Genomic DNA, 26,436 nt, shown 5'->3' with positions numbered 1-26,436 from the left:
GGTGGCCGTGTTTTTTTTTTTTAATAGACTTGCATTTGAACTCTTAAGCTCTCATCAACCCATGCAGTTGGTAATCCAAACAGTGAATAATCAGTAATAATTACTGAATAATTCAGTAAGGCCTACAGTTATCATTACAGCATCAACATTCGCTTGTAAAAAAAAAAATCTTTTTCATTTCTTAAAAGACAGAGAAACAGCTGGCAACGAGCCAACAGTTAGTTGATAGGAAGGAAACATTTTCAGGAAGCACTTTGTTTTTCAACTTTCTTTTGATGCAGTGAATTTACTGCTGCATCTCTAAACTACACCTCCTTGAGGCGTAGTTTATTTTTCAGTAAGATCTCTTAGGTATCAGTGCTCAAGTCATTGTGCTAAACCCATCTGAATTTTTTAGCACAAGCTTCTTTAAGAGTTATTTTACAAATAAGCCACATTTTCAACTGAAGAGCACATGCAGAGCCTTAGCACAAAACATGATAAGCTAGAGTAGTTTAAGTTTATGGAATCATGTAAAAATTATTAAGAAATTTTACTATGGTAAACATGCTGACTGCCATTAGTATAGTTACCTATGGAAGTCACTCTTTTGCCTCAAAATAGTTGTAAAATTCAGAGAAATCTTGAAAAAAGTTATAAGTTGCATGATGTTTTCAGTGAGCATTTTAATAGCCATATAAATAGACTTTCATGTGGGTGATGTTCATTCACATGAGTCTTTGTTGCGATATCTTTCCTCTAGAGCTGTAACTTCTAATGGAGGCAGGGTAGGAGCATAAGAAAGACAAAAACATTGCTATTATTATCCATCAGTTTACATTTATTGAGAAAAACCATACAAAAAACATCATACAGTTAACGTGTACCCATATTACATACAATGTCAATGCAAGCTCAAAACCACAGTTTTGTAAAGCATTCAATTTACCTCAAGTCCAAGCTGCATCTCCCTAAGACACTGTTCCCATCACAGTTGCCTTTTAAAGCCAATCTTCTTTTTACACACGGGTAGTTTCTGCAGAGAACACTTTTCTCAGGACGAAAATGCATTTCACATGCACGCAAGAGAAATATTTGTGCATACATACGAGTTTTACAAGCCATTACTAGGGAGGAAGGAATCCTATCAACTGCAGGCTTTCTGAAAGGCCCAGTCCTCCCTTCCTCCCCCCACTTCCAAATAAAAGCAAAATAGGAGCCCTTAGCATGCAATGGAAAACTTAAAATTACTTTGGAAGAGAACAGGGGAGAAACATTTTCTGTCATCTGATACAGTAAAATACTACTGGTAAAAGATGAAACATGTTAAGAGAGGCTGTGTAAGTGAAGAACGATCCTGTCTGCCTGCTCACCTTGAACAAAACATGACCTGTGATCATGCTAGACTGAAGATTATCCACCTGACATTTTACTTCATGTCCTACTACAGTCTAGGCTACAGAAAGGTATATGAAAAATCTTTTCCCTACTTCAAACATGCTTCCCTTACAGAACTTTTCATATTCGTTAAATTTTACCTAATTTGTTAAGACTCCAAGGGAAGAGAAAAAAAAAAAAAAAAAAAAAAAAAAAAAAGCAAGAACCACATAAACGCAGCTTATGGACAAGTTCATTACATTTCTAAGAAAGTCTACTTAACTTCTGCCATCAAAGTAACTCCAACAATGTTGGTGTTTTTTGGGTTTGGCTTTTTTTTTTCCTTTTTTTTTTTTTTAAATTCTCCTAAGAACTACGAATTTGGAGAGTTGAAAAATAACCACCTCATGTAGTACAAAACAGCACGCCTGTAAGCTCTGCAGTGACAGGCAATACACCTCAAGTGCTATATGCTGAGGTAAGAAACTCGTCTTCCACACCCTAGCAACATTCCAATAAACTGGCTTTCTTCCTCATTTCCTCCCACTGGCTAAACTTACCAATTGAAATATTGTTAGTAGTATTTCAGGAATGACAGTTATAAGCAAAAAAGTACCATGTAAAATGAAGAAATGACTCACCCCAACACTAAATTCACAGTATCAAAATCCAAACGGTACACACCTAACTTTTTTTTGTGTCAAAAATGAAGTCAAATCACATATCACACTACAGATAATCAAATATTAAGTAGCTTGAGAAACTAAACGACAACTATTGATTCAGTTCAAAAAGTCAAGATATCTAAGCTTGACCATATAGAAGAATACAAATTAAAACTGCTTGTTTAATATTATTAATTCACAATTAAAAAAAAATAACAGATCATGGAACATTTATGGTCAAACAAATAATACTTTAAAGAATGAAAAGTGATCAAAACAAAAATTATACCCTATACCATGGGATACATTTCAAATCTGTTATGCTTTTGCCAATTTTACCTTCTACATGGAGCCCTTCTATGGTCCATGCTCATCGGCTCACCAATGGCATACACTCAAAGGATTCCTCTTTACTGGTAGTAACTATCTCAGGACCTGATTCTATGAGCTATGATTTGGTGCTTGCAGCATCTTCAGCACTGTGTGTGAAAATGAAGGCAGTATTTTTGAATATTTTTCTTGAATGTACAGATAAGCAGGACTTTTGAAAGAGGAGCAGCACATTTCAGAAACAGAATAATCAACAACAAAAAACCAAACAGATGCTGCTTTACTTTAAGCTAAAAAAAAAAAAAAAGAGGAAAAACCTGTACCAGACCATCTGTAAGACATACAAACATTTTAACTATCAAAATATACAGCAATTCAGTTAAAGTATCAAGAAACAAGATACACTGACTGATATATGGATAAAATATTATTTGCTGTATTGTTAACATTTAATTGGTGCACATGCTTTTCCAATAAAACATACTAATCTGTGAAACTCCAGATTCTATTTTCCTACTATGTCAAGTATGAATTAACAAACTAAGTTATCTAAAAATGCCACTAAAACACTGCAACTGTAAGACAAGTCATCAAGTTCAACGGCAACAAGAAGTCATATTCTTTGTATTTACGTCTTATGGGCTGAGTCAGAACAGTGCCCTACTATAAAAAACATTTGTGAAGGCTGTTGACATTTCTATGACAAGTAATTCCTGCATATTGTAAAAGTTTTGATTCTTTAATTGCAACAAGTAGCTATTTGAGGAAAAAGAACAAAAAACAACTACTTATTCTGCTTGACTTCAGTTACTGCAGTCTACTCATCTTTTCTTTAAAAAACAAAAAACAAAAAAACATATTTACCCAGAAATATAAACAGTTGTTTAAAAACTTAAAGAGACTTTCCACTGAAATGGAACCGTGAGTAACAATGCATTTGGGTAAGCAGAAGATTGCTTTTCAATACACAACCACAAAGATCTCACAGGGACAACATTAATGTACTGAAATATTTAAATTTATATACTTCCTTAGGTTGTGCTTACCTGTTGCTTTTTTGCAGCAGAACCTAAGGTGGAAGGTCTGGGAAGGCACTGTGAAGTATAAATAATTGCACTGTTTGCAATTAATAAAGATTTTATACCTTAAATGAATCAAAATCAACAGCCTCCATTTTGTGAATGATAAAGAATCCAGTGAATTCAATTTTGCTCAGTTCAGTACATAACAAATGCACCACTCTTTAAGATTATCTACAAAATACCATGCAAAATATCTGAACTATTATACTTCATACCCTACACTAAAGATAGAAAATACCCTCCTATTCTTTATAAGGTACCAGAATAATTCCTAATTGTTAAAGGGATAAAAATAATTCCTTCCATTTCTACAGCACAGTACATATATTGCTAATTACCTGAATCAACTACTTCAAATTTCAAGCCTTAACTTTTACTTCTCTGTGCAGCCACCCTAAAAAAATTCATTCTCAAAGCAACAATACGTTGTTCCAAGAAGGTAAAGTAAGTTATAGAATTAAAACATACCTACATCACTACATATCTGCAAACTATCTGATGACAAAAACAACTTCTGTCTATCAAGTGGTTCCAAAAACTTCAATGTTACGATATGCATACTTTAATACACTGAATGATACAGCTGTCTCAAGAGTACTAAAGAAAATACTATTACTCAGATAAACAGCAACATAATTCTTTTTCTTTTTTTTTTTTTTTCTATTGCTATAACATTCAGGAATACTTACCCACAAAGCTCACATTATGTGTATATAATATGTATATACGCAAACCTATGTTTCTGAATTAAGAAGCAATTACGATTTCCTAAGATATCAGCACTGTATTCCAACATAATATTCACACAAGTATGGCATTTTCATTATGTGGAACATTGACAAAAAGATACTGTTGCAGTTCATCAATTTGTCATTCTGATGTACTTACAGTGCAATGCTCCTTGAAGGAACAATCAAGGATGATACACAGCACAGTCCTCCTCACCCCTACAGAGCTAGTTCTATACTGGCTGGATCAAACCTGCACTTCAACAGACAATGGCAAGACAGACTGTATTGCATGTTCTCTAATATATGCAAAGAGCCAATAAATATGCAAAGAGCAAACAGGATTTCAAGAGAATCAGATTTTTAGTATGAGCATTAGAGCAAGAAGAAATTTCAAGTATATTAAAAAAAATAAAAATCAATCGATTCAAGTACTGGAGTATTTACGAAAATAGAAGTTATCTGCTCTGCAGGAAGTTCTCAACCACTCCCCATCACTCAAACAAAACAGCGTTTCAAGGACAGATGCAATTCCTGTAACTACTATGCAGACCACATTGACTTTTCTACACTGAATTTTGAGTGAACTACTTTTAACTGAAGGCTTAAGCACATTAGACTTAAAATAACTTTTATAACTAGCCTGAAAAAATCCTTAAAATAGTTATGCAGGAACAGGTTTGAAGTATTCAATTAAAAACAAAAGTCATCTGTTGTAACAGCTGCACAGGTCTGAAACAGTGGTCACATGTAAAAGGAAATTTCACTGTTAATGCAATGTATGCCAAAAGATCACCTTAAACACATGCAGTTTTAACCAAATGGAAAGAAAATTAAGATATCAAGATTACTGTTGCTAGGCAGCAAAATACAATGAATGAAAGAGATCCTCCATCTACAACTATTCTGCAAGAGGGGAAAAACATGCTAATGACAACTGTTTAAACTCAACAAAGTTCCAAGGGGAAAAAAAAAATAATCTCATTTGTCTACAGGTACCTTGATTCAGCGTTGTAAATCAATCCTATAATTCTTTAAATACCCACATATCCAACTTACCGACACAGGAGGTTTCATATTATTTATTGTAAAGCACAAAACAGGCATTTTAAAAGTGATAAAGAATACATTGAAAAAGTACATTTATATCACAAAGCATTGACCACATAATTGCAAATACATTTGCTGGAATGTGTACATCTACACTAATACTAAAAACAAACCATTTTTCATTTCTACACAGAAATATTACCTCCTATCAGTAGTGATAGATATTTTGTACATTTTCAAAAACACTATTTTTTTTTTTTAAACCAAACAAAATTAAGATCTTCATCAAGGCGTCTGCATCCATACATTTAACAAAGGTATTTTCCCCCACACAATGAAGCAAATACTGTATTGTCCACTTCTTATTATTGGCCCTGTGCAGAAGAGATACATAAGAGATACACAACAAGTTAAAGAAAATCCTTTAAATCGAGCTAACTCAGGAGTGAAGCCTTTAAGAAAGAAAAATTGGTTAATGTAAATGGTGGTGGCTTCTTGCATGGTTTTCAAAACCCTGGGAGGAGAAAGTTTTTTTTCTTTTTTTTTTTTTTGTTTTGTTTTGAATTAAAATCACCAAACACACAGATATATACAGAAATCAAGTTATCACATAAACATCATCATCTATTACTTATTCTGATAATAGTTACTGTGCTAGGGAGAAAAAAAAAAATAAGATGCATACTCCAAAGGTAACAAAGCAGGAGACATGCAAATAAACATCTATAACCACTGAAACAGAAGCCAGCCAGAAAAAACACACTGAAGCAAGTTTATACCTGTGGTGCTGGAGGATGTTGTGGCATTCCCTGGGGACTTGTCTGGGCATAATATGCTGCCTGCTGCCTGTAGTACTCAGCCCATGCTGCACTGTAATCCGGCTGACCACCTGGCGGAGCTCCAGCAGGCGCAGGAACTGCTTGACCTACAAGTGATTCAAGTTATATAGCTTTGCTGCTACAACACAAGTGAAACAATTTCAAAATCTCACTGCCTAACAAACTTCACTTTGCTCACGCTTCTGAAAAACATTGTGGTTGCTCCTTCTTACCTTACCACTCATTCTATTATTTTAATGCAGTGATTTCCACTGAGGAACCATTAAGACAGGTTTTTCCAACTTTTAAACCACAGTCCAAAGTCCTTATAAATGTAAGGACATAAGTCCTTATAACATCCAGTCCAAACTGATCTGACCAACCAGTTTAAACCAAATACAAGTTAGCAGGGAAGATCACTTTCTGTCACCTACCTAGACTGACTTTATCTTATACTGTATGGGCTGTAGTACTTAATTTGGCAGAATCTCATTTGTTCATTCTCCCAATTTTGATTTTCTCAGTGTGATTTCTGCAAGTTATCTTTTTCCAAAAGAGCATTAATTTTTGTAAACCCTTATTCCACAAGAGTATGGCCCTGAAATTTCTCAACCACTGCTCAAGGCACAAGTGTAAGCATACACAGACATGCAGCTAAGAACAATCAATCTTTCCAACAAAATCAAACAGCACTTTAAAACATTTTTATAAAGGTGATAAGACGAATACATTGACTCTTTCAAAAACGTTACAGCCAAACTCAAGTCCTAAGCCATACTACTATTTCAAGGAAGGTTCGTAGCAAGTGTATTTGCTTCCTTTCCCCTTATTTCAGAAAGACCAAAACCACTCCAGTTATTACCACTATGTTCTTCACAGATTTTTATCTCAAAGGTTCCTTGCTAGTTACCAGTGAAGAAGATACCTGACTATGAACACAACCTTCTCTATTCAGCCACTGCTCGCACACAGCCAGACAGAAGGGGTCCATATATATTTTCTTAAACTTCTGAAACAGAGCAATTCTTCCTACTGTAATACATATTCTTAAGAGATCAAAATATTTCCATTTGGAAAAAAAAAAAGTCAGGACTGGATTACTACCACTGGAACACTACTGTTGGAATATGACCCACATCCACTCCCCCAACCACACTGCTACACCTTTTCTAGCGTTCAAGGAAACCAAACCAAACCCTATCCTACCACACTACATCAAGCAAATCTAAGTAAAATGCAAGCTTCCATTCTTTACAATTTTAAGACAGTGCCCTTAGTCTGATCTTCTGCTAACAAGGGGGAACTTCCAAAGGATGAAGGCTGGAAGTTTTCAACACCGCCCACATCAACTCACTTTTTATTCAACTACAAGACCACAGAGCAGCCTTCTGGGCAATACAAGTATCAAGGGTTCTAATAAACTGCCTTCTACAGCATCAGACAGAAAGTTGCCTTGTTTGTTTTTTTTACTTGTGTTTTTAATCCCAAACTCCTCAAGAATAAGAAGCGTGAGCAGAAAATATGAATATCTGACACTGTGCTATCCCAAACATCTACAAATTAGTCTTCCATTCTCTAACCATATAGAATATAGGCAGTTTTCCCACTTATGCTGTTGATATCAATAAAAAAACCTTCTCTCCATCATTTTTTAATTATACAGTAACACAAGTTTTACTAGAAAAACCTGTATTTACTGAAAACTTTGAGCTGGAACCACAAGTTGCTGTTTACATTTATACCCTAACATAAATTACAATTTACGCTTCTCATCAGCAAGTTTAACCAAAGCTATCTTGAAAACGTGGCTACAAACCATCCCAGGATCCACTTTTTCCAAGTTTCCAAAGCAATATATGCATTAACTCCTACAATGACACACAGATCATTTAGTGAAATGTGACTTTGTGTTTCTTGGGAACCATTATCCTTGGAAGATTTTTACTTATGTAGTTAAATGTTTACTTGAACTCTAGCAGACAGGAAGAAAAATAGTATGTCTTCAGTTCAAGACAACAGCACCACTATGTCTTCAAGCATTAAACTGCTGTCCTGTTAACCTGAAGTTGTTTTAAAACAAGTTTTTAAATGTATGACTAAGGGTCCTAGGAGACAGAAGGCTTGAGCCACCTACAAGACACACATACAGTAACTTACCCGTGTGCATAAGCAATTTCATTAGCTCTTCAGTCTTACTTTTAATTGTATTTGCTACTCAAAGCAATAGTTCCTGTGCAAAACAAGGGTCTGAAAAACAGGACGGACCTTGCCACTATGTTTGTGAGTTTGGTAACAGGTAAATTTCAAGCCACTGTTATTACATGCTTAAAAATCATAGGCAAAACACATGTTCTCTGTGATTAGCTGTGTTCTATTAAACAAGTAGAAAGTCACTTAGGAAAACAGCATTCCAGTTTTCACTGTGATATTCAGAGCACTTTAGTTTTCAGGTCACCATATGAGAAAAATCCATAGCATTAGTTGCAATATCACATGAAACTTGTTCAGCTTAGCACCACCATGAGCTTATCACTGGCTTATCAATGTAGCCTTTTCCAGTCGCAGAACTAAAACTATTTGGGCTCTGCACCCACATTTCAGTTCTATTACCTGAAACAGCATATGTACAATTTTTTAGTAACAACTGTGTAATAATCTGTGCAGTGAGAAATCTGAAATGGAATCCAAGAATGACCCACTATTCTGAAAAGCAGAAGGCTTTTATGATTTACAAACTCAGGCAAAGACTCAAAAAAAAAAAAAAATGAAGATCAGAACTGTGTGTTTTACCTCTTACTTGATTTGTGTTAAAATTTATCCATTTTGAATTTTAAGAACAATTCTTTACATTTGCTAACGTCATCTTCTCAGAGTCAAGACTCCTTTTTGGACTTCCTCCCCACAGCTACCCACCACCTTTCAAGCCAGCATTTAGTTAGAGCAAGTGCGAGACTACTGCAATCCCCACTTTGCATTTCAGAGATAACAAATCAAAAAGATGGCAGAGCTCCTGCCAACAAATTAAATTACTCTTAATTTAAAGGGCAATAAAAAAGCTCTGGTACCTTGCACTGACCATGTGAGCTGTAGTAATTGAGACAGCAAATTCAGAAAACAATTAACCGCCACCGAAACCAAACAATAACAAAACTAGTTAAATGAAACTGGAAGAATGTTCATTACCTCTTAAAAACCAAGTGCTTCAAAGTTCAATTTTTACAGTTTGATACACAGTTCTTGAAATCAATGTTTTGTTTCATTTAAACATGCCACCAAAATAAGAATAAAAATAATTATATCTTGGTGAGTTGAGATCAAGTTGGTTGCATGTTGGTAGGAGGAACTAAGCGTGCTATTACTCCTAACTCCAAAGCTTTTGAAACATTTTACTGAAGAAAACGGGGGGCCATACAAGGAGGGGGGGGAATTAAAAAAAGAAAATAAAATCAATATGTCCCAATAAAATTAAACAGAAGAACCCCCAATAAATGAAAAACCAACAAATAAATCAGATATCCTCTTATACAGATCTACATCATGTATAATAAACATGAGGGATCAGTATAGTCTGAACATTTACAGACAAGACTTTACCGTGATTTAAAAGTTAGAGCTTTCTGCCAATGCACAAGATCACATATTCTCTCTTTAGTTAGTCAGTGATGGAACCTTAAACTGTAAATGTAAATACACTTTGCTTCTTACAAGTCAGGTTGATCAAATTATTTTAAGAAGCTTGCAACATTATATAAACTTCAGTTGAAAGCACAACACTTTAATGCTGCAAAGCAAATACGATTCAAAAAGCACATCACATAAATGAAAGCTAGTTATGACTTTAATACCTTGATCACAGAAAGCAGAACAAGCAGATGGAAATTAACTGAAAGCACATACAGCAAATCTCCTGAACACCAAAACCAACATTTTCATTTAAAAAACAAAACAAAACAACAAACCAGACCTCCAAAACATACTTGAAAATATTCTAAAATACTCAAAATTTTAAGCACTTAAAAATCATTGTTTCCCAGTGATCAAATGCAGGTATCTTTAAGCAGAAAGCTTTTTTCCAAAGCTCATTACCGGAATCAATACAACTGAATGTCTTCACTGTTATTTTCTACTTTTCTTCCAAAGTTCCGGGTTTCAGTGCTATAATTTAGGGGACAAGTCCATAATACATTTTTCTTTAACTAAGAAAAATAAATCTCATCAAATGAGATGTGCAGATCTCCTACAACATCCTACCACAAAACAAGAAAAATATGCACACATACCCATTTTTTTGTAGTATTCCTCCCATGCCTTTGTATAGTCAACCTGTCCTGCTGGTGCTGGGTTTGGCTGATCTCCTGAATTGAGCAACAAGAAATAAAGGTTTAAATAAAATGACTAATTTTAGTTTTATACAACAATTTACAATCAGATGAATTTTTTAAGCAATAATCTCAATATTACTCAAATCCTTCACTAAAAACTTACGTGAAATAAGCTGCTATAAATGCAAACAGTAACTAAAAGAAACCAAGAATTATGTAAAGTATTCAGCATGCAATCAAAATTCAGAAAAGTGTACATCACTCTCAGGATAAAATGCTAATTAAAATGCATTAAGCCTCTAACTATTGCAATACACAATACAACTGTAATTTTCTTAAAACCACAGGAAGTGAGGCAACTGTTCAAGCAAATGGCAATTAACTGGCTCATTCCATTTTGAATTCAGACTGACCACACTATAAAGATGCAAATTAAACTAGCCTAAGCAGCAGCAAAATTATGTGTTTGGAGTTACATTACAAGACAGAAAAGACTACCTTCATTAACGCTGACATAAGGAACAGCAACACTGAAAGCTGTAAACAATATTCTTCTAAGAAAACAACTTACCTTACAGTAAGGTTACCCAACATACAAAGACAACAGAAAATTATGGCACATCTACACCCACAGCAATGAGAAACTTATCCACTTTACTGAGCAGCTACCTTGTCCATTGGTTTGGGTTGTCGCTGGTCCACCAGGAGGGGCTGCAGGTGGTGGCTGTGCTTGCTGCTGATAATAGTGAGCATAATAAGCTGCCCATGCTGCTGAATTAGGATCTGTTCCTGGCTTACCTATGAAATGAAATATAAGCACTTATGAAAACAGTGCTCTCAATTAACTCTGTCCTAGGCATCTTTATTTTCCTCCAAAGAAAAATCCATCCATCACGTCAGCCTTCTATTTTTCCTTTCTAGACAAGCTTTCTATCAGGTTTTGTATAAGTGCACTGTATAAAGCATACTTTCACAAGACTGCTACAGCACCATGTATTAATTTTTTTAAGCAGAAACATATTAAATATTATTTAAAGCAGTCATGTTACTAAACAGCTGCAACAATGAATCATTCTGTTACCAAACTTCAATGGTTTCACTCTCATTATAGCCTTGCACCCACAATACTGGCAAAAATAAGGCAACTAATGTTTGTTTTTCTTTTTAACAGTAATATACAGAAACACAGTATAAGAACCTGGATTCCCACACGTGGCTATAAAGCATCACTGTTTACTTACAGCTTTTTAGTAAAACAAATGATTGCAACATTCGCATCTTCTGTGGCTATTTCCATGCTTCCCTTATTTTTAACTACATCTAGGTAGGCCAATGATGTTGCTTCCTAGAGTCTTATTTCTCTAACGTTTCTCACATATAGCCTGTAGGAACGGTTATTCTTCTTGCTGAATCACACAGAGATTGATTACATTAACACACTGGCAATCCACAAAAATCTCATATCTGCTATTAGAAAACATGATGTTCTATAACACGACCAGCTCCCTTTAGTACGATTTGCATCCTTGAACAACATAAATATCTGCAAATAATTGGGGCCAGATGATGAAAAATTTCACATAAGAACACATATATAAACGACATTTTAGGAGAACTACTATGGGAATGAAAATATGTTTTCCCCAAACCAGAAATAGGTAAGCAAGACTGACTGAAGAGAAAGAAGAAATTCCCTAAGAAAAAACATCAGAGATGTGAAAACCAGAACACAACACATTTCATACAGTATTGCATTAAGCAGTCAGATGTAACCAGTCAATATACATACAGTAGTATCAGTGCATAGAAAGCAAAGATAACAGTTGGCTTTTCCCCTTTTAAACTACACTGCTAGCATTGACAGCTATGGATTTAAGCAATATTATTATACTCTGAGGCTGTGCTTAACTTTTCTCACACTGTCAAAGGAAAACCTACCATGCGTTCGCTGCAGAAGTGCTTCACACAAGAGAAGAGTTGCATACTCAGCTTAACATGTTACTAAACGTAAAAGCAGAAGGAACCACATCTCTCAAACAGCTTGCACGGATAAACACAGAACAGGATACTCATGACAGATGCAGCCAATAATACACAGCCTCATTTAACACAGAGCTAACGTGTAGGATTCTAAGGTTACCTGGAAATAGCAAATAAGCAATTGCTCGGTTCCACCCCCACCCCCTGCCTTTTATAGCTATTGCTCCAGAACGGAAGAACACAATATGCTGTTCACTGAATTTCCAATGATTCTGACCGTAGTAACTAGCTCCACTACCATGCAACAACACAAGCATGGCATGGAGAAAGAATCTGGGGGGAAAAAAAAGACAACACCAAAAAAATGACCCACTTGTTGTGTTGAAATGAGTGACCGTGGACACCTGTATAGAAATTGTTCAAGTAAAGGCTAGTCAAAAGAAACACCAACAGAAACTGCACCAATGAAAACCTCATCAGATTTATAAGCCAAGTATATACCTGAAAAACAGCAATAAAGTTATCCAGACAAGTATTTGCCATTTCTCTTAATAAAGCCATGAAAACGTGGTAATGAAAAAGACCAATTTTTTGGCAGTGGTTTTGGATTAAATGACAACTGATAGGCTGAGATTTCAAGTCAAGTCACCCTGAATCATTCTACTTTCAAGTACTGGCAACAGGTATTTTTAAATACAAAACAGAACACATGCAAAATGACCATATAAGTATAGGAACTGAAACTACAGATGGTTCTTTGCCAAGAGCAGCTATATAAAAGACTTCAATACAAACAAAACTCTAGCTTGTAACATCCTAAGTCCTATCTGTTTCCACTCGTTCCAGGATCGGTGGCTATCAGAAAATGATGTATTCCATTTCAACAAAAAAGGAAACTGAAATCTTTCAGTTGAAGTTCTGAAGAATGCCTGCCTCAAACAAATGAGATACAAGTGGCTCAAGCATCTAGCCTTACCATGCCTTCTGTGACTGCAGTTGAGATTCCCCACTTGCTTTAGTCCAACCAAAGGATGTAACTTAAAAGCAGGAGACTAAAACTTCAGGAAGTTGTAATTAAGAAAAAACTCCTGATTTTGACAAAGATAAACAGAAATAGAAAAAACAGATCCTACAAAGATGCATTTCAAAGAAAATACAAAACTGTTATAGCAAAGCCTCAAAATACACAGTCCTATGTACTTTTACTGTATTAAAAACAGTGCAACAGAAGTTTTATTCCTCAAAAACAACTGAACAAAATATATCTGTACCAGACTCTGAAGAGCAATCTCATATAGGTCAACAAAAGCTAGAAATACACAATACAGCATACTGTTCAAAGTCAGGATCGGGGAAGCTGTTTAAAATAAGATAAGAACTCATTGAGTACTCAAAAAGAAAACATTCTCAAAGAACTTTATGTAACAACATAAAAGCTAATATTCCATTACAAGAAAAAATGGATGGATTTGCACAGATTCAGATAACCAAGCACCTCACAAGAAGCATCATAAACTGGGATGCAAGATCAATAACACTTAATGAAGAAGCAGCTCTAACAACCACATTTCAACATCTCAAGAAACTGGGAAAGTATAAACCATACATAAACTGACCATCTGTAAAGAAAACCCTTCAGATTTACCAGTGAAACACGCGTATTAAGAATGCATATACTTGTAAGGACAAAAACACACTCAAAGTTTACCACGCTCCAGTGAACTGTGCTCCATTCCCTACCTGGATCTGGTGGGTTTGGTGGCTGCCAGTGCGGATAAGCATTTCCCCATCCTTGTGGAGCATACGGAGCTGGAGGACCACTAGAAAAGATCAAGTAATACAACAAATTGAGAACCAGACTCAGGGTCACACTACAAAGAAGAAAGCTCACTGAAGCAATACTCACTGAGGTGCTGGGCCAGGAGGCCCTGGATTATAAGGAGCTGGGTTATATGGTCCCATGGGAGCACCAGGGCCTGGTGGCCCAGGAGGTCCATGAGGGCCAGGAACAACACCATGGGGTCCATGGGGAACAGGTGGACCCAATGGATTTACAGGACCCTGCAAGAGGAATAGCACACTGATGAAAATAAACCCAGAATAAGGGCTTTTCTGCAGTTCAGATGTATTACTACAAACAATTTAAGAATGGCATCTAAAAGGTCTGATGGCCTTTAAATTTCCTTGAAGAACGTGGTCTTTTTGGTAATGTTTAATTAGGTTAACAAATAGAGTTAAATTACTTCTTCCACAGCTGCTTTAAGTTGCATTTATTTCAGTTTTCCTGATGAAGAAAAATTTTAGAAAAACACCTGATTTTTCCACAAGTTGAATTAAAACAAAAACCAAAAAACAAAGACAAAGCAAGACCATCGGTGCTTTAAAATACTGACATATCTCAACCTGGCTATCACAACCATTATATACATTTGTAAGGTCAGGTACAAACACCAGACAGCAAACTTTTCTACATGCACATACAAAAATACAGTGTTATTTAAGAATTAGAACTGTAACTGAACATACCAAGACTGTATATCAAGAATGGAATATTAAACAAGGAGTTTACTAGTTTTAAAAAAAAAATGAAGGATATCCTTGAAGTTGTCAAGGACGCACAAAGCAGGCATATTCAACAACCTACCACTACAAAAATAAACTTTACTTAACTATCAACACAGACACAATTCATTATCAACCAACTAAATATCTGATAAAGTAATTTGGAAGTGAAATAAAAGGAAAAAAATCTCTCACAAGAGACCAGTTATAAAACAGAATATACTTGAACACTCACTCCAATCTTTTCTTCTATAAGTTGCCGTGCATAATCTATTTGCTGGGGTGTTCCACGGATAGTAAACATCTTCATGTTTGGATCTGCATTAGGAGGAGGATTTCTTTGAAGTTCTATTCTAGCACCAGACTGCTGGCTTATGCTTTTAATAGTTTCACCACCTATAATGAAACAGACAACTTCTATAACATTAATGCAGTAAGTGAAAATATTAAGATTCAATCAAAACAGAGAAAAATTATCTGTAAGGAAGTTTAAAATAAAGAACTGAGAAGTCACTTATGCATGAGTCAACTAAGAGCACTTTAAGAGCGCATTAAAAAGTCTCTTTACTGTACCTATTGATTGCAATAAATCAGTAAATATGATTTAAGACAATATTGTTACTTAAAAACAAACAACATGAAACAGCAAAGAACTCCTTCTACGTTGTCCACTTCTTTTTCCACTCATGAAAAGACATAACGTTAGTCACAAATAGCAAACAGTACCTGCAGTTATCACTGTGTACAACCGTAAAGCCTAACCCTGCTATAAAGCAGTAGTTACATTACAAAGCTCCCTAGAAAATGAACATATGGCAATGTTTGTGTTTTCTGCAGTGCACTACCAACATAAATACAAATACCCCTAAAGCAGCTCTTCTGGCTAGAGAATCCTGAGAAGATACTTGTATCATTAGTAAAAACAGAAGTTTCATAACAAGTCTTTTGGCATTAAAAATAAATAAAATAAATAAATCAACCTGTTAGGTCAAGAGCTGAACTACAAAAGATGATCACCATTTACAAGCACACACTAACTTAAAAAATGAAACTTTATGAGAAGTGATAGTTTTAATAAACACCAAAGAAACTGTCACAGGATTCCACTGCAAAAGATCTTCATAATGTCTGAAAGTCAGTTTCAGAGTGGTTTACAGATGCAGTAACACTAGGCTGATGAAACAAATTCAAATGCAAGTTAAGTAGAATACGTTTAAAAGTCTAGCAAACACTACAAATGCAGCTTAGCATTTATCACTGTTAAATACGTGAGTTAGAGAAATTGATTGCTTGATTTTTAGCTACTGAGGTGTGTTTTGCTGAAGAGAATCTTTTTTACCCAAAGTCTGATAGCGCTAGGACAAGAGGTAATGGTTTTAAACTAAAAGGGGAGATTTAGATTAGATGTTAGAAGAATATTTTTTAAATAATTATTATTATTTTTTTAAACTCAAGATGGTGAGGCACTGGCACAGGCTGCCCAGTGAAGTTCTGGGCAAGAAGTTCTGGATGCCTCATCCTAAACGCGTGGAGGCATTCATGGCCAGGGTGGATGTGGCACTGGCAGCCTGATCTACTGGCTGGCAACCATGCCCATGTCAGGGAGTTGAAGTGGATGATCTTTAAAGTTTCTTCCAAATCAAGCCATCCCATGAAAAGAATATTACCAGTGCTGCAATTCAGCAGGACTGTGTTGCTATGCTGTACACAGAACCATATGCAATGGCTTTTCTTGAAGCACCTCTTTAGTATGGCTATTTATAGAAACAGAAAAAAAAAAGATTTTAACATGCAGATGCACACATATGTAAAGATACATTGCCTTTGCCAATGATTAATCCAGTTTTGCCAGTGGGAACAATAAAATTGAATTCCTGTAATCCACCAGGGGGCCCCATGTTCCAGTTGCCTTGACCTCTACCCCTTCCTCTACCACCAGGTCCTCCTGGGCCACCAGGGTTACCAGCCTAAAAACAAAAAGCAACAAATTAGTATATTTATGACAATTACTGCAAAACAAATCATTAATGCCAGCTGGTTACTTGCTTGGAATAATCACATCATTTGTTCAGAAACGACCCGATGTTTTACCAAGTTCTGATAAAGTAGAAACTTACAGACACCTGAATTATGTTCTACATGCTTTACACAACCCTGTATATCAAAGATCCCTCATCTTCGAAATGGAAAGGATAAACTAAAAAAGCAAAAAGCTTCAAATGTACAAAGATACAATTTCTGAAAATGTAGTGGTGAGGCCTATCTCATGAAAAACGGTTTTTAAGCACTAATTTCAATCAAAGGTAACAGCATACTGGCTACTAAGACAACACAACAAACAAAACAACTCTAAAACAGAGATCGACTGCTATTCTGTCTTTGAATCAGTATTATCAGCACCAACTTGATTACCAAAACTGCAGCTGTAAAAGCAAACATTCATATCCCAGACTTAACTTTGAAGGAAATTCAGATGATGCCATTACAATTTTTCCTGTTACACATTATTTTTAACAGAGGGTTTCTAAAAGCCAAATAGCAGATTTGAAAAAACATTAAGTATTACCCAACCTGAACACTTCGAAGGAGATCTGTAATAATTTCTGCAGCATGCTGACATCTGTCAGGAGGCCCTGTGATTTGGGCTATTCTATCAGGAGTTGTTCCATCATCTAGAATAAAAATGAACAATTCCGGTATGTGTAATCCATATAACTTATTCACAAAAGCATACAGATTTATTACCAACCTGGCTTAAATTGGATCCTAACACCAGCATCATTCTGTATCTTTTTTATCATCTCTCCATTTCTTCCAATTACAATACCTACAGCAAACCGTGGTATTGGAACCTTAAACAAAATTAAAGGTTAACATATTAGAATGGTAAACTAAGGCAGGACCTATGCCACTTCAGGCTTTTTGAAAAGTGATGTTTTCTTTTATTTTTTATTATCAACTATCAGGCCACAAGCTCAATAAATAATGGAAGAAAACAAAAGAGAAGGAAATCCTCTGAACTGCACATTCTTATAATGGCAGAAATTGCAGTGGACAATACACTTTCCATAAGCAAAGAACATAGAGTTCTAATAGGCCTAAATAGAGGATTTCAGTAGGTGTAAATTTCAACTTCACCTCTGATGACGTTATGAGTTCAAAACTTGCATAACAGGTGGAATTCAACATTCTAATGCCTAAACTCCAATTTCTGTAATGACATCCATCATTATATACCATTATATACTTAGCCATAAAACTTACTTGCTTTCATTTACAAGACTTAAATTCGTCAGCTAAGTGAGGCTCTTCAGAACTGTTGGTAATAAAATGAATACTGCACACCATTTAAAGGCAAAACTTAAGCAATTAGCAAACACTTACAATCTACAATTACTTTCAGCATCTAGTCCAAAACTTTCAACAATATTAATCACTTCAACATTTTAACATTAACATCTCAAAATACAGTGAACAAGTTTTTCAACCATGCTTACGTCTATCCCTTCATTTCCTCCTATTCGTGACCCGTATTCGTTGCGCACCTCTCTAAAGCCACCTTGATCACGAATTAACTCCAGCACCATTTCCTTGGCTTGCTAGAAACACAAAGAAAGTTCATTTAGGTACTGCAACATCAGCACAGATTTTAAAATCCTCTGAATTCCGAAGGGCTCCTTACTTGAACTTTATAAGGGTCTCCAGTTATTCTAAGGGGCTTGTCAGCACCAGTGTTCTGTGGGCCATCTTGAATCATGACCATTTTGACACCTGCTCGCTCCTATTCAACAAAAGGGAGGTTAATACTCAGTCAAATCCAGATCTAATACTACCACATACTTAAAAAAACAGATACATATATACCTGCAATTGCTTAATTGTCTCTCCACCTTTACCAATAACTAGTCCTGCTTTACTTGCTGGAATCATAATTTCTTGGACTGCGTTTCCAGGTCCATCACCATGATGAAAGCCAGGTGCAGGTCTTCCCTTTTCAACTATTTGATCAAGTAATCTTTTTGCTGATCTGTGAAGGAACGTACATGCTTATAAACACACTTAGTCCTCCAACTATCACTTGCCCTTATCTGTTTTCATTAGAAGAAATCAAATTAAAAGATCTTAGATCCCTTTATGCACTTAAGTTTCAGAAATGCATCAATGACACCTGCTGCTTCATAAATATGTACTTCACAAGACACTGAGTGCACCCCATGTAACTTCCTTTAAGAACTTGGAAGAAAAAAAAAAGAAGTAATCTGGTATCAACCACGGTGCAGCTCTCTTAAGGGAAGTGTTTTTAATCCTCTTCCCAGGTCTCTTTCCACTGTGTATTCTAGCATCAAAATGCAGAACACACCTAACAGCTTCTTTAACAGTTAAAAGTATTGTACCTCTGCTAGATGAAGATTTTTGCCAAGTTTGTGGAAGTTAACCATCATTAAGATCACTATCTCCTAACAAGCTGGGTTAGGGCAATGCCAACCACAAACACAGGCAAGGTGGAGAATGGACTGGAAGAAGTTCTGAAGAGTATAGGTTGATGTTAAAACTCAATGAGTCAGCTACACAATGTGGCTTTTTAGGCTGCAAGCACATCCTGGGCTGCATCAAAAGAACCATGACTAGCAGCATGAGGGACATGATTCTCGCCCTCTGTTCTGCTCACAAGACCCCACACAAAGTATTGCATTCAGTGCTGGGGACATGGATCTGTTAGAACAGGTCCAGAGGATGATCAGAGAGAGGGCAGTTTCTTAGGAAAACATTCCAATGTACCAAACAACAGCTAGGCTGAAAGGCTGTCTTTTAGTTACAGTTATGTATCTGCAGTAATTGCACACACACAGATTTATCCTGAACTGCTCACAAGCTGAAACTTCAACTCATCCACATTATCAAACTAATTCTTTCTTTCTGCTTGGTCAGGACAAACACAGAAGGGTCTGTAAATTAGAAGGATCCAAGTCATCAAATCCACGGGGTTTTGTTTGTTTGTTTTACTGAACAACATACATGGCTGTGCAAAAAAAAAAATCTAGACTGCACAATGTGCAGCTCAACTGAGAAACACCAGGAATGTCAAAAGGCTCTCCGCAAGATTATCATCAGCCAAAAAAATTCTGCAGAGGAAGCATAATCCCTTTCACCCTAAGAAATAAGGAAAAACTTAGTAAACTTATTACCAGAACCTTAAGAAACTAATGACAAAGTAATGTGGTAGACCTAAAAGCACCCCAACATCCCAAGATAGTTCCTTTACCAAATACAGAAGTAAATGTTGCCCCCTCAAACATGACTGTTTTGCCTGAATCTTAGAGAAAACTTAATTCAGGAAAAAAAGATGGGAACCTCATCCTTAAAAATATTATTAAAACTTTCATTGTTAACTTGAGGAATTGACAAAGCCACAGTTTACTCTTGCCCAGTGCATTAAAATCACAAAAAAAACAGAAGTTTATTCTAACTTTACTCTTAACTAAGCAAGTAATTTAATTTGGGCAACCTAGTGTGACAGAATTTTTTCTTTCACCTACAAGCAGCTAGTTTTAGAGCATTTTATGCTAACACTTACAAACAAGGTAAAAGAAATAAAAAAGACTATAATAAACCTAGCATTAATATCCAGTAAAATCATAGTTGCTTTTCAATTCTGCATGAAATGTAAGGATTTTGGCACTTCTAACCATTACAAGAAAAGCAGACATCTCACATACAGTCAGGTGCCAGAGTAAAATTGTTATTACAGCACTAACCCCAGCTACAAACTCTTCCTTGTAACACGTGAGCCAAATAGACTATAATTAGAAAGGAAACTCCCATGAAGGAATGACATTACAAACAGCAGCATACTTAGCTGCAAGGTACGAGGTGAATGCCATCTGCTTTAACAATGGAACAACACGTAGCTGTAGGCCTTACCTGAAACTATAAAGTGGGAGCAGCTAACGAGGCACTACCAAGTGCACTGACACAGCTCAGATCATTCCTAGCCAAGCCAAGATAAGCAAATCTTCCAGTAAGCATAAAACTTCTGTCCCAGTAAAAAATGACTTTGCTATCACCTTCTCCTCTCAACACAGGAAGGCTGAAGTGTATTTTGCTGACTGGCATTACTTTTGTACCTCTGGTTACACAGTTTACACCAAATACATACTTCAGAACTGTCAAATTGCACTTGCAGTAACCCCTTCTCTTAAACATTACTCTTCTCCTTATCTTCTGAATTGCAATTGAGCTTCATTTTTCGCATACTATACTTGTATTTTTTATCATCCAGTTTTGCATTTCATCCTCATGAAGCATACAATTAGATAAACACTACCAAAAACATGTTTTGGATTTAGAAATTTAAGTTTAGTAATTATATACATTGCGTTAAAGCCACAAATGTGCTGAGGGATCTGACCACAGTATCAGGGATTTTGTACATAGTTAGCATTAGATGGCCTCTTGAATGGAAACAAACATTACCTAAACATTACATTTAGATGTAAAAAATGAAATGTACTGCATATTTAAGTATGAATACCAGGAATTTATTTTACTTACTGAACAGATTCTGGGGTTCCAGTTAGCATGCATGATCTTTCAGGCAGGCCCCCACTGTCTAGAGTTACAAAAGAAAATCAATTTTGCAGACAGCAAGAGCTGATGAAACTAGACATAATACATCAACAGGAAGGTCACTGAAGTAAAGAGTTTTTTCTAATACATTACTTTGTGCTTCTTTAATCTGTGATAACTGTGATTAGCCTTGAAAACCGTGATTAAAATGTACCTTAAATGAAGGTATGGATGAAGGCAACCAGACAAAAAAAAAAAAGCAAATAGTTACCAGGTGCAATCTGTATTTTACATCCTGACTCTTGCTGTATGCGTGAGATCTGCTCTCCACCTCTGCCAATGACTTGGAGAAAGAAAATAGAGAAAAATATTTGTATTAACAGCATCTACTAAAATCCCTCACTATAATGCAATAATATAGTCAGACTACTTACTGAATCCAACCATTCCATCTGGAACTTTGTACTCCTCCGTCATCACAGACCTGTAGAGAAGGTTAAATCAAACACAGACGGTGAGGATACAGAGATCAAAGAAGCACTAAATTTAGTGATAAGATCCCATTAAACTAGAGGAAGTCAGTGCCCCAACCACTGACTTGGCATTCATGCCCCTCACTAACTTTAAAAGTCACACACAAGCATAGTGGCAAGCAAACTAAGAATATTCAAATGTGACCAGAACAAATTTAACACGAGTCAATTTCCTTTATTCTCTTTGTTGACTAGCATGGAGCACAGAAAATGTCAGTGTATTATTAAAATAGTTTCATCTGTATGAATGATGACATGATGACATCTGTATGAATGAGGACAAGGACAGAATACTTTGGATGCATTTGTTTAGGGACAAGTAACAAAAACTTAAGTTGTACCAAAAGTAGCTGATTGAATGATAAGCTGTGTTATCTCTACCCCCATTTATTTTTTAAATCTATTACTAAGACAGCACCAAGCTCCTTTCCCTTTAGATCTATTTCCAACTTCTGGTAACATTACTAAGGAAAAGCAATTCATTTTCCTCCTACTATTTTTGATGCACAGCATTGGCTGCCAAGAAAAGATATTACCAGATGTATTTTAAAGGTTTGGAGTGGGATTGCTGCAGCTAAATTTCAATGTATGACACAAACACGGAGTAACTGTTTATGCATCGAAATCACTTTTCCAAAGGAATTTCTTGAAACTGCTTTCTTTCAGTACAGTGGAAAACTTCACATAAGATGTAGCATTAACTCTTACCTTTGTTGTTGGTGCATTGGTGGTAACTGATTTCCAAAAGCTATAAAGCAAGTTTTGAAAATTAAATTCAAGAAAATGCTATATTTTACAGCTTTCTGTTCGATAAAATCCATCTGCACAGGCGTCTGTCCAAACTGACTTTTTAAGAAGTCTTATCAAGAAGCTTAAAAATGTAACAAAAACATTCTCAATTGTTGCTAACATATCCATTTCAGTTTTACCAAGCAGATTTGCACAGCTTCAAAGAAGGAAGACATAACCCCCCAGCCATTCTTTTGATCTCACTGACTAAAGTAGCACCTACCAGAACACAGTTTGAAACTGTCATTCTGGAAATACTACACTTGTTTAGGATTTTTTTTTTTCTAACAAAATAAAAGTTACTTACAGTCATTCTGAGGAGCAACTTTCTTAGCATCTGGTTGATCTGCAAAATTAAGATTTTTTAAATATTTTGCCAAGAAATTCAAGAACTGTTAACACCTTTTAGTGTGAAGTGCAACTTTCCAGTGTATTTTAGTCCCCCTTTTATTTTTCCTTTTTTATTTTTCTCCAATTTCAGGGAGTTGATCATCTGAATAGAAGAAAGAATCTCACGAGCACTCAGCACTTGGTTAGTACAGCTGAAAAGATGTTAGGTTTTTCTGTGTATCTATTCAGTAGTTAAACAAAAGGTGGAGTTTTTAGAACACACAGTAGATCACTCAGATACCCAGTCACTGAAACTTAACTAAGACAAGGAACAAAGTTTAGGTCCATCGGTTGCTCAAGCTAATGATGCTTCTATAGTTTAAAAAAAAATCCATACAAAAACTAACAACAATTTCAAAGAAAAAAAATTCTGACAATGACTACAAGCCTAGATCAAACATTTGAAAACATAACAGTATCACATAGCAATGCAATCTCAACCTGGATGTTGGAACAAAACTCCTATCCAAATATCAAGCATTTCATAGCATAAAACTTCAAAAATAATAAAAAAAGCAGATTCAAAGCAACTACATCACTACCATCCAAATCCTTGCTGTACAGTAAAGGAATAAAAGGCATAATTAACCTTTATCTGAAAGGATAGACTTCAGATGCTTCCTTCCCACCCCAAAATATAGGTTATATGAACCACCATAATTTATGTGCAGCAAAAATTCAAGACACATATTCCAAGAAATATTTGTGTCTATCCAGAAAGATCCACTAGTTTATGTCATGTTTACATACTAAACACAGGTAATAAATAAAAATTCCTGCCTTTAAAAGGAGAGGGCATTCCCTCCCAGTGTGTTGTACTGCTCGGACTTGTCCAAGAGCCATCTACACATAAAATAAAAAGAATACATTACATATATCATCTGAAGCATCATTAGCTCATTTTTGTATATTAAAAACCTCACCATCAATAGAAAAAAAACTTTATTACAGGACACAAGAACTCCTGATATAAAGCCTTAGTTACATTCTGTAGACTGAGCTTCAATCCTCTCAAAGGAAAAAAAAAAAAAAAAAAGCATTGCCCTTTTGTAAGACCTATGAGAACATTTCAACAAGTTCAGAGATTTCTTCCCATATTTTAGCCAGGATTTTGTGAGTATACTAAACATATCAAACCCTGTTCAGTTAAAACTGGCTGCTTAGTAAGAGACAGAAGAGGACACACACACACACTTCAGGAGAAATCTTTATTACAGTATAAAGGAAATCAAAAATCTGCAACAAACTAGGAGACTTAACTATGATCTTGTATATATCATATACCTTAATATTAGACTAAGTGAAAATGTCAACAAAGTAGAAAATTTACCTTCCTGTCTTTTTTTAAAGTCCTATGCTTTTACAATAAAATTCATTAATATTATTAATTGAACCTATGTGATAATAAAGTATATGAAACAAGCCAAAGAATGGCCACTTCTCATTCTAATTATCATTCGGAAACTGTAATCTGTCAGATGTAAGAAACAGAAGACTTCAATGACATACCTGTAACAAGTGTTTCTCAGCCACAAAATTGTCTGCCCCCCCCCCCCAGCACGCATTTTTTTCGATAGTTTTTATGCCACACTTTACAGTATTTTAAAGCAGGCTTATGTGGTTTAAAATAAGTTTCCCCATTGAACTGAAAATGAAAAAGTATGTCATGATCTATAAAGGGAACAAAATGCTTTTCTACTGTGCTACGGAAACCAAAACAAAAAACAGCACCTGAAATCTTTTTGGCACCCTGGCCACACTGAGCAAAAATAAATGCAGCACTAAGGAGCGCATACCTCCATCCTCAAGAGGTCTTTTTTGTCCTCCATAACCGTAGTCATTGGAATTCATGGATGTACCAGCATCTCCTCCAATTTTTGCTGCAATCTAAACAAAAGGCAGACGTGAAGGAAAAAGTAACAATTAACAACAAGCAGGTCTTCCGAACAACGTTAAGCTCTTTAAATGATACAAACTACAACGACCCAAAACAAGTAAATGGAAAGCTGCTGCTAAAAAGAGAGGTTAATTTTTTTGTGTATTCCAGGAGACCGCGGTCATCCTTTAACGCCAAAGCACTTAATCGGTTAAACAACCCCTACTCTTCAAATAATAAAAACTTTTTCTCTCTTTGTTCTCCTAAATGGGGCTTTTCCTTTCCTGCCCGTTCTTCAAGAAACACTGCGGCACGTCGGAGAGCTCGACTGCCGGAGCCAGTCCCGACTACGCCAGCTCTTCAAACGTCGCCCAAACCGCGATCAGTTATTACCGGACGAGGCGAAAATTTTGCCCGACAAATCATGAAAGCATCGCCCGTAGCGCAACAACTACAAAGGGAACTTCGGGCTGAACAATTTCCGAATCGCAGCCCTCAGTCCGCGCTTTCCCAACCGGTCCGAGCAGGTCGGCGGGCAGCGCGGGCGCCTCGGGGGACACAATACGGGGCCGAGCGCGGAGCCGCCCTCCCGCGCCGAGCCCGGGCCGCGATAAGGCGCCGCGCCCGCCGAGATTTCGCCTCCCCTCAGGCCCTGCGGCGGCGCGGAGCCCCGTGAGCAATGGCGGAGCGGAGGCAGCTGGAGACTGACCGGGAAACCTTTCGCCGCCCCGAGTAAGGCGGACCGGCAGCGCGGAGGGAGGTGTGGACACGGGACGACGCCGCTCCCCCAACCCCCCACCGCGCCGAGGAGCTGGCGGAGGGCCTCTCCTCACCGCCTCCCCCCCCCGAACTCAGGCGCCGAGGCCCGGCCGGGAGCTGCCCTGGGCGCCCATTGATTTGCAGAGCCGCATTCCTCACGCACCTGCCTAGCTCTCTGCAGCGCGTCTTTAAAGGCATCGTTCACTCCTCCACCTCCACCGCCGCCTCCCCCGGGTGCGCCTGAAGCAGGAGGAGGCACCGTGGAATAGTCCGCCATACTCGCTCCACCACCGCTTCCTGCCCCGCTCGCTGCCTGCCAAGAAAGAAAGAAAATGGCGGCGGGCGGGAGCCTTTCACATTCCTGCGCTGCATCGTGCTTGGGGAGGGGGGAGGAAGAGCGGGAGAACCTCGCGAGACCTGGGGCGGGGAAGGGCGAGATTTCATCGGAGGTGTGCGGCCTTACTCTTCGGAACCGCCAGCGGGGCCTCCAGGGGGTGCCCTTCAGCAGCGGCGGGCCAGGCGAAAAGCCCGTGGTGTTTCCAGAGTGATGCGAGGTTTAGCAGACGTACGGGGATAGGGCTAGAAGCGTCACGTGATAACAGCTGCGCCGTGGGTGACTCTCGCGTGAT

At 36.9% G+C, this 26,436-nt stretch overlaps 1 protein-coding gene across 11 annotated transcripts in view; it reads right to left on the bottom strand.

Annotated features, from left to right (window-relative positions):
- The window catches only part of FUBP1 (far upstream element binding protein 1), a 37,930-nt gene extending 11,740 nt beyond the window's left edge, over positions 1-26,190 (bottom strand). The window contains exons 1-22 of one of the 11 annotated variants that reach the window (XR_006179368.1): positions 25,971-26,188; positions 24,969-25,059; positions 23,090-23,128; positions 22,702-22,741; positions 21,895-21,944; positions 21,732-21,803; positions 21,446-21,503; positions 18,758-18,920; positions 18,576-18,674; positions 18,391-18,492; positions 17,643-17,745; positions 17,465-17,565; positions 16,716-16,860; positions 15,129-15,289; positions 14,238-14,392; positions 14,072-14,151; positions 11,021-11,149; positions 10,310-10,384; positions 5,991-6,136; positions 4,322-4,419; positions 3,398-3,445; positions 800-2,500 (exon numbers count right to left, since the gene is read on the bottom strand). Coding sequence is in view for 8 of the 11 variants with exons in the window: in XM_042873487.1 (XP_042729421.1) it covers positions 3,398-3,445; positions 5,991-6,136; positions 10,310-10,384; positions 11,021-11,149; positions 14,072-14,151; positions 14,238-14,392; positions 15,129-15,289; positions 16,716-16,860; positions 17,465-17,565; positions 17,643-17,745; positions 18,391-18,492; positions 18,576-18,674; positions 18,758-18,920; positions 21,446-21,503; positions 21,732-21,803; positions 21,895-21,944; positions 22,702-22,741; positions 23,090-23,128; positions 23,953-24,015; positions 24,969-25,059; positions 25,971-26,084 (2,034 nt within the window). In the remaining 3 variants the exon portion in view is untranslated. Of the gene's footprint in view, positions 1-799; positions 5,586-5,990; positions 6,137-10,309; positions 10,385-11,020; positions 11,150-14,071; positions 14,152-14,237; positions 14,393-15,128; positions 15,290-16,715; positions 16,861-17,464; positions 17,566-17,642; positions 17,746-18,390; positions 18,493-18,575; positions 18,675-18,757; positions 18,921-21,445; positions 21,504-21,731; positions 21,804-21,894; positions 21,945-22,701; positions 22,742-23,089; positions 23,129-23,952; positions 24,016-24,968; positions 25,060-25,970 lie in introns of those variants that run through there. The other 10 variants (XM_042873487.1, XR_006179367.1, XM_042873481.1 and 7 more) reach the window with 10 other exon arrangements.
- Between the last annotated feature and the right edge of the window lie 246 nt (positions 26,191-26,436).

Source organism: Lagopus leucura, unplaced genomic scaffold (assembly GCF_019238085.1).
Source record: "Lagopus leucura isolate 7727_CA_CO unplaced genomic scaffold, USGS_WTPT01 Super-Scaffold_100009, whole genome shotgun sequence".
NCBI lineage: Eukaryota > Metazoa > Chordata > Aves > Galliformes > Phasianidae > Lagopus > Lagopus leucura.
The sequence above is the reverse complement of the archived record's forward strand: the minus strand, read 5'-3'. Positions and strand labels throughout refer to the sequence as shown.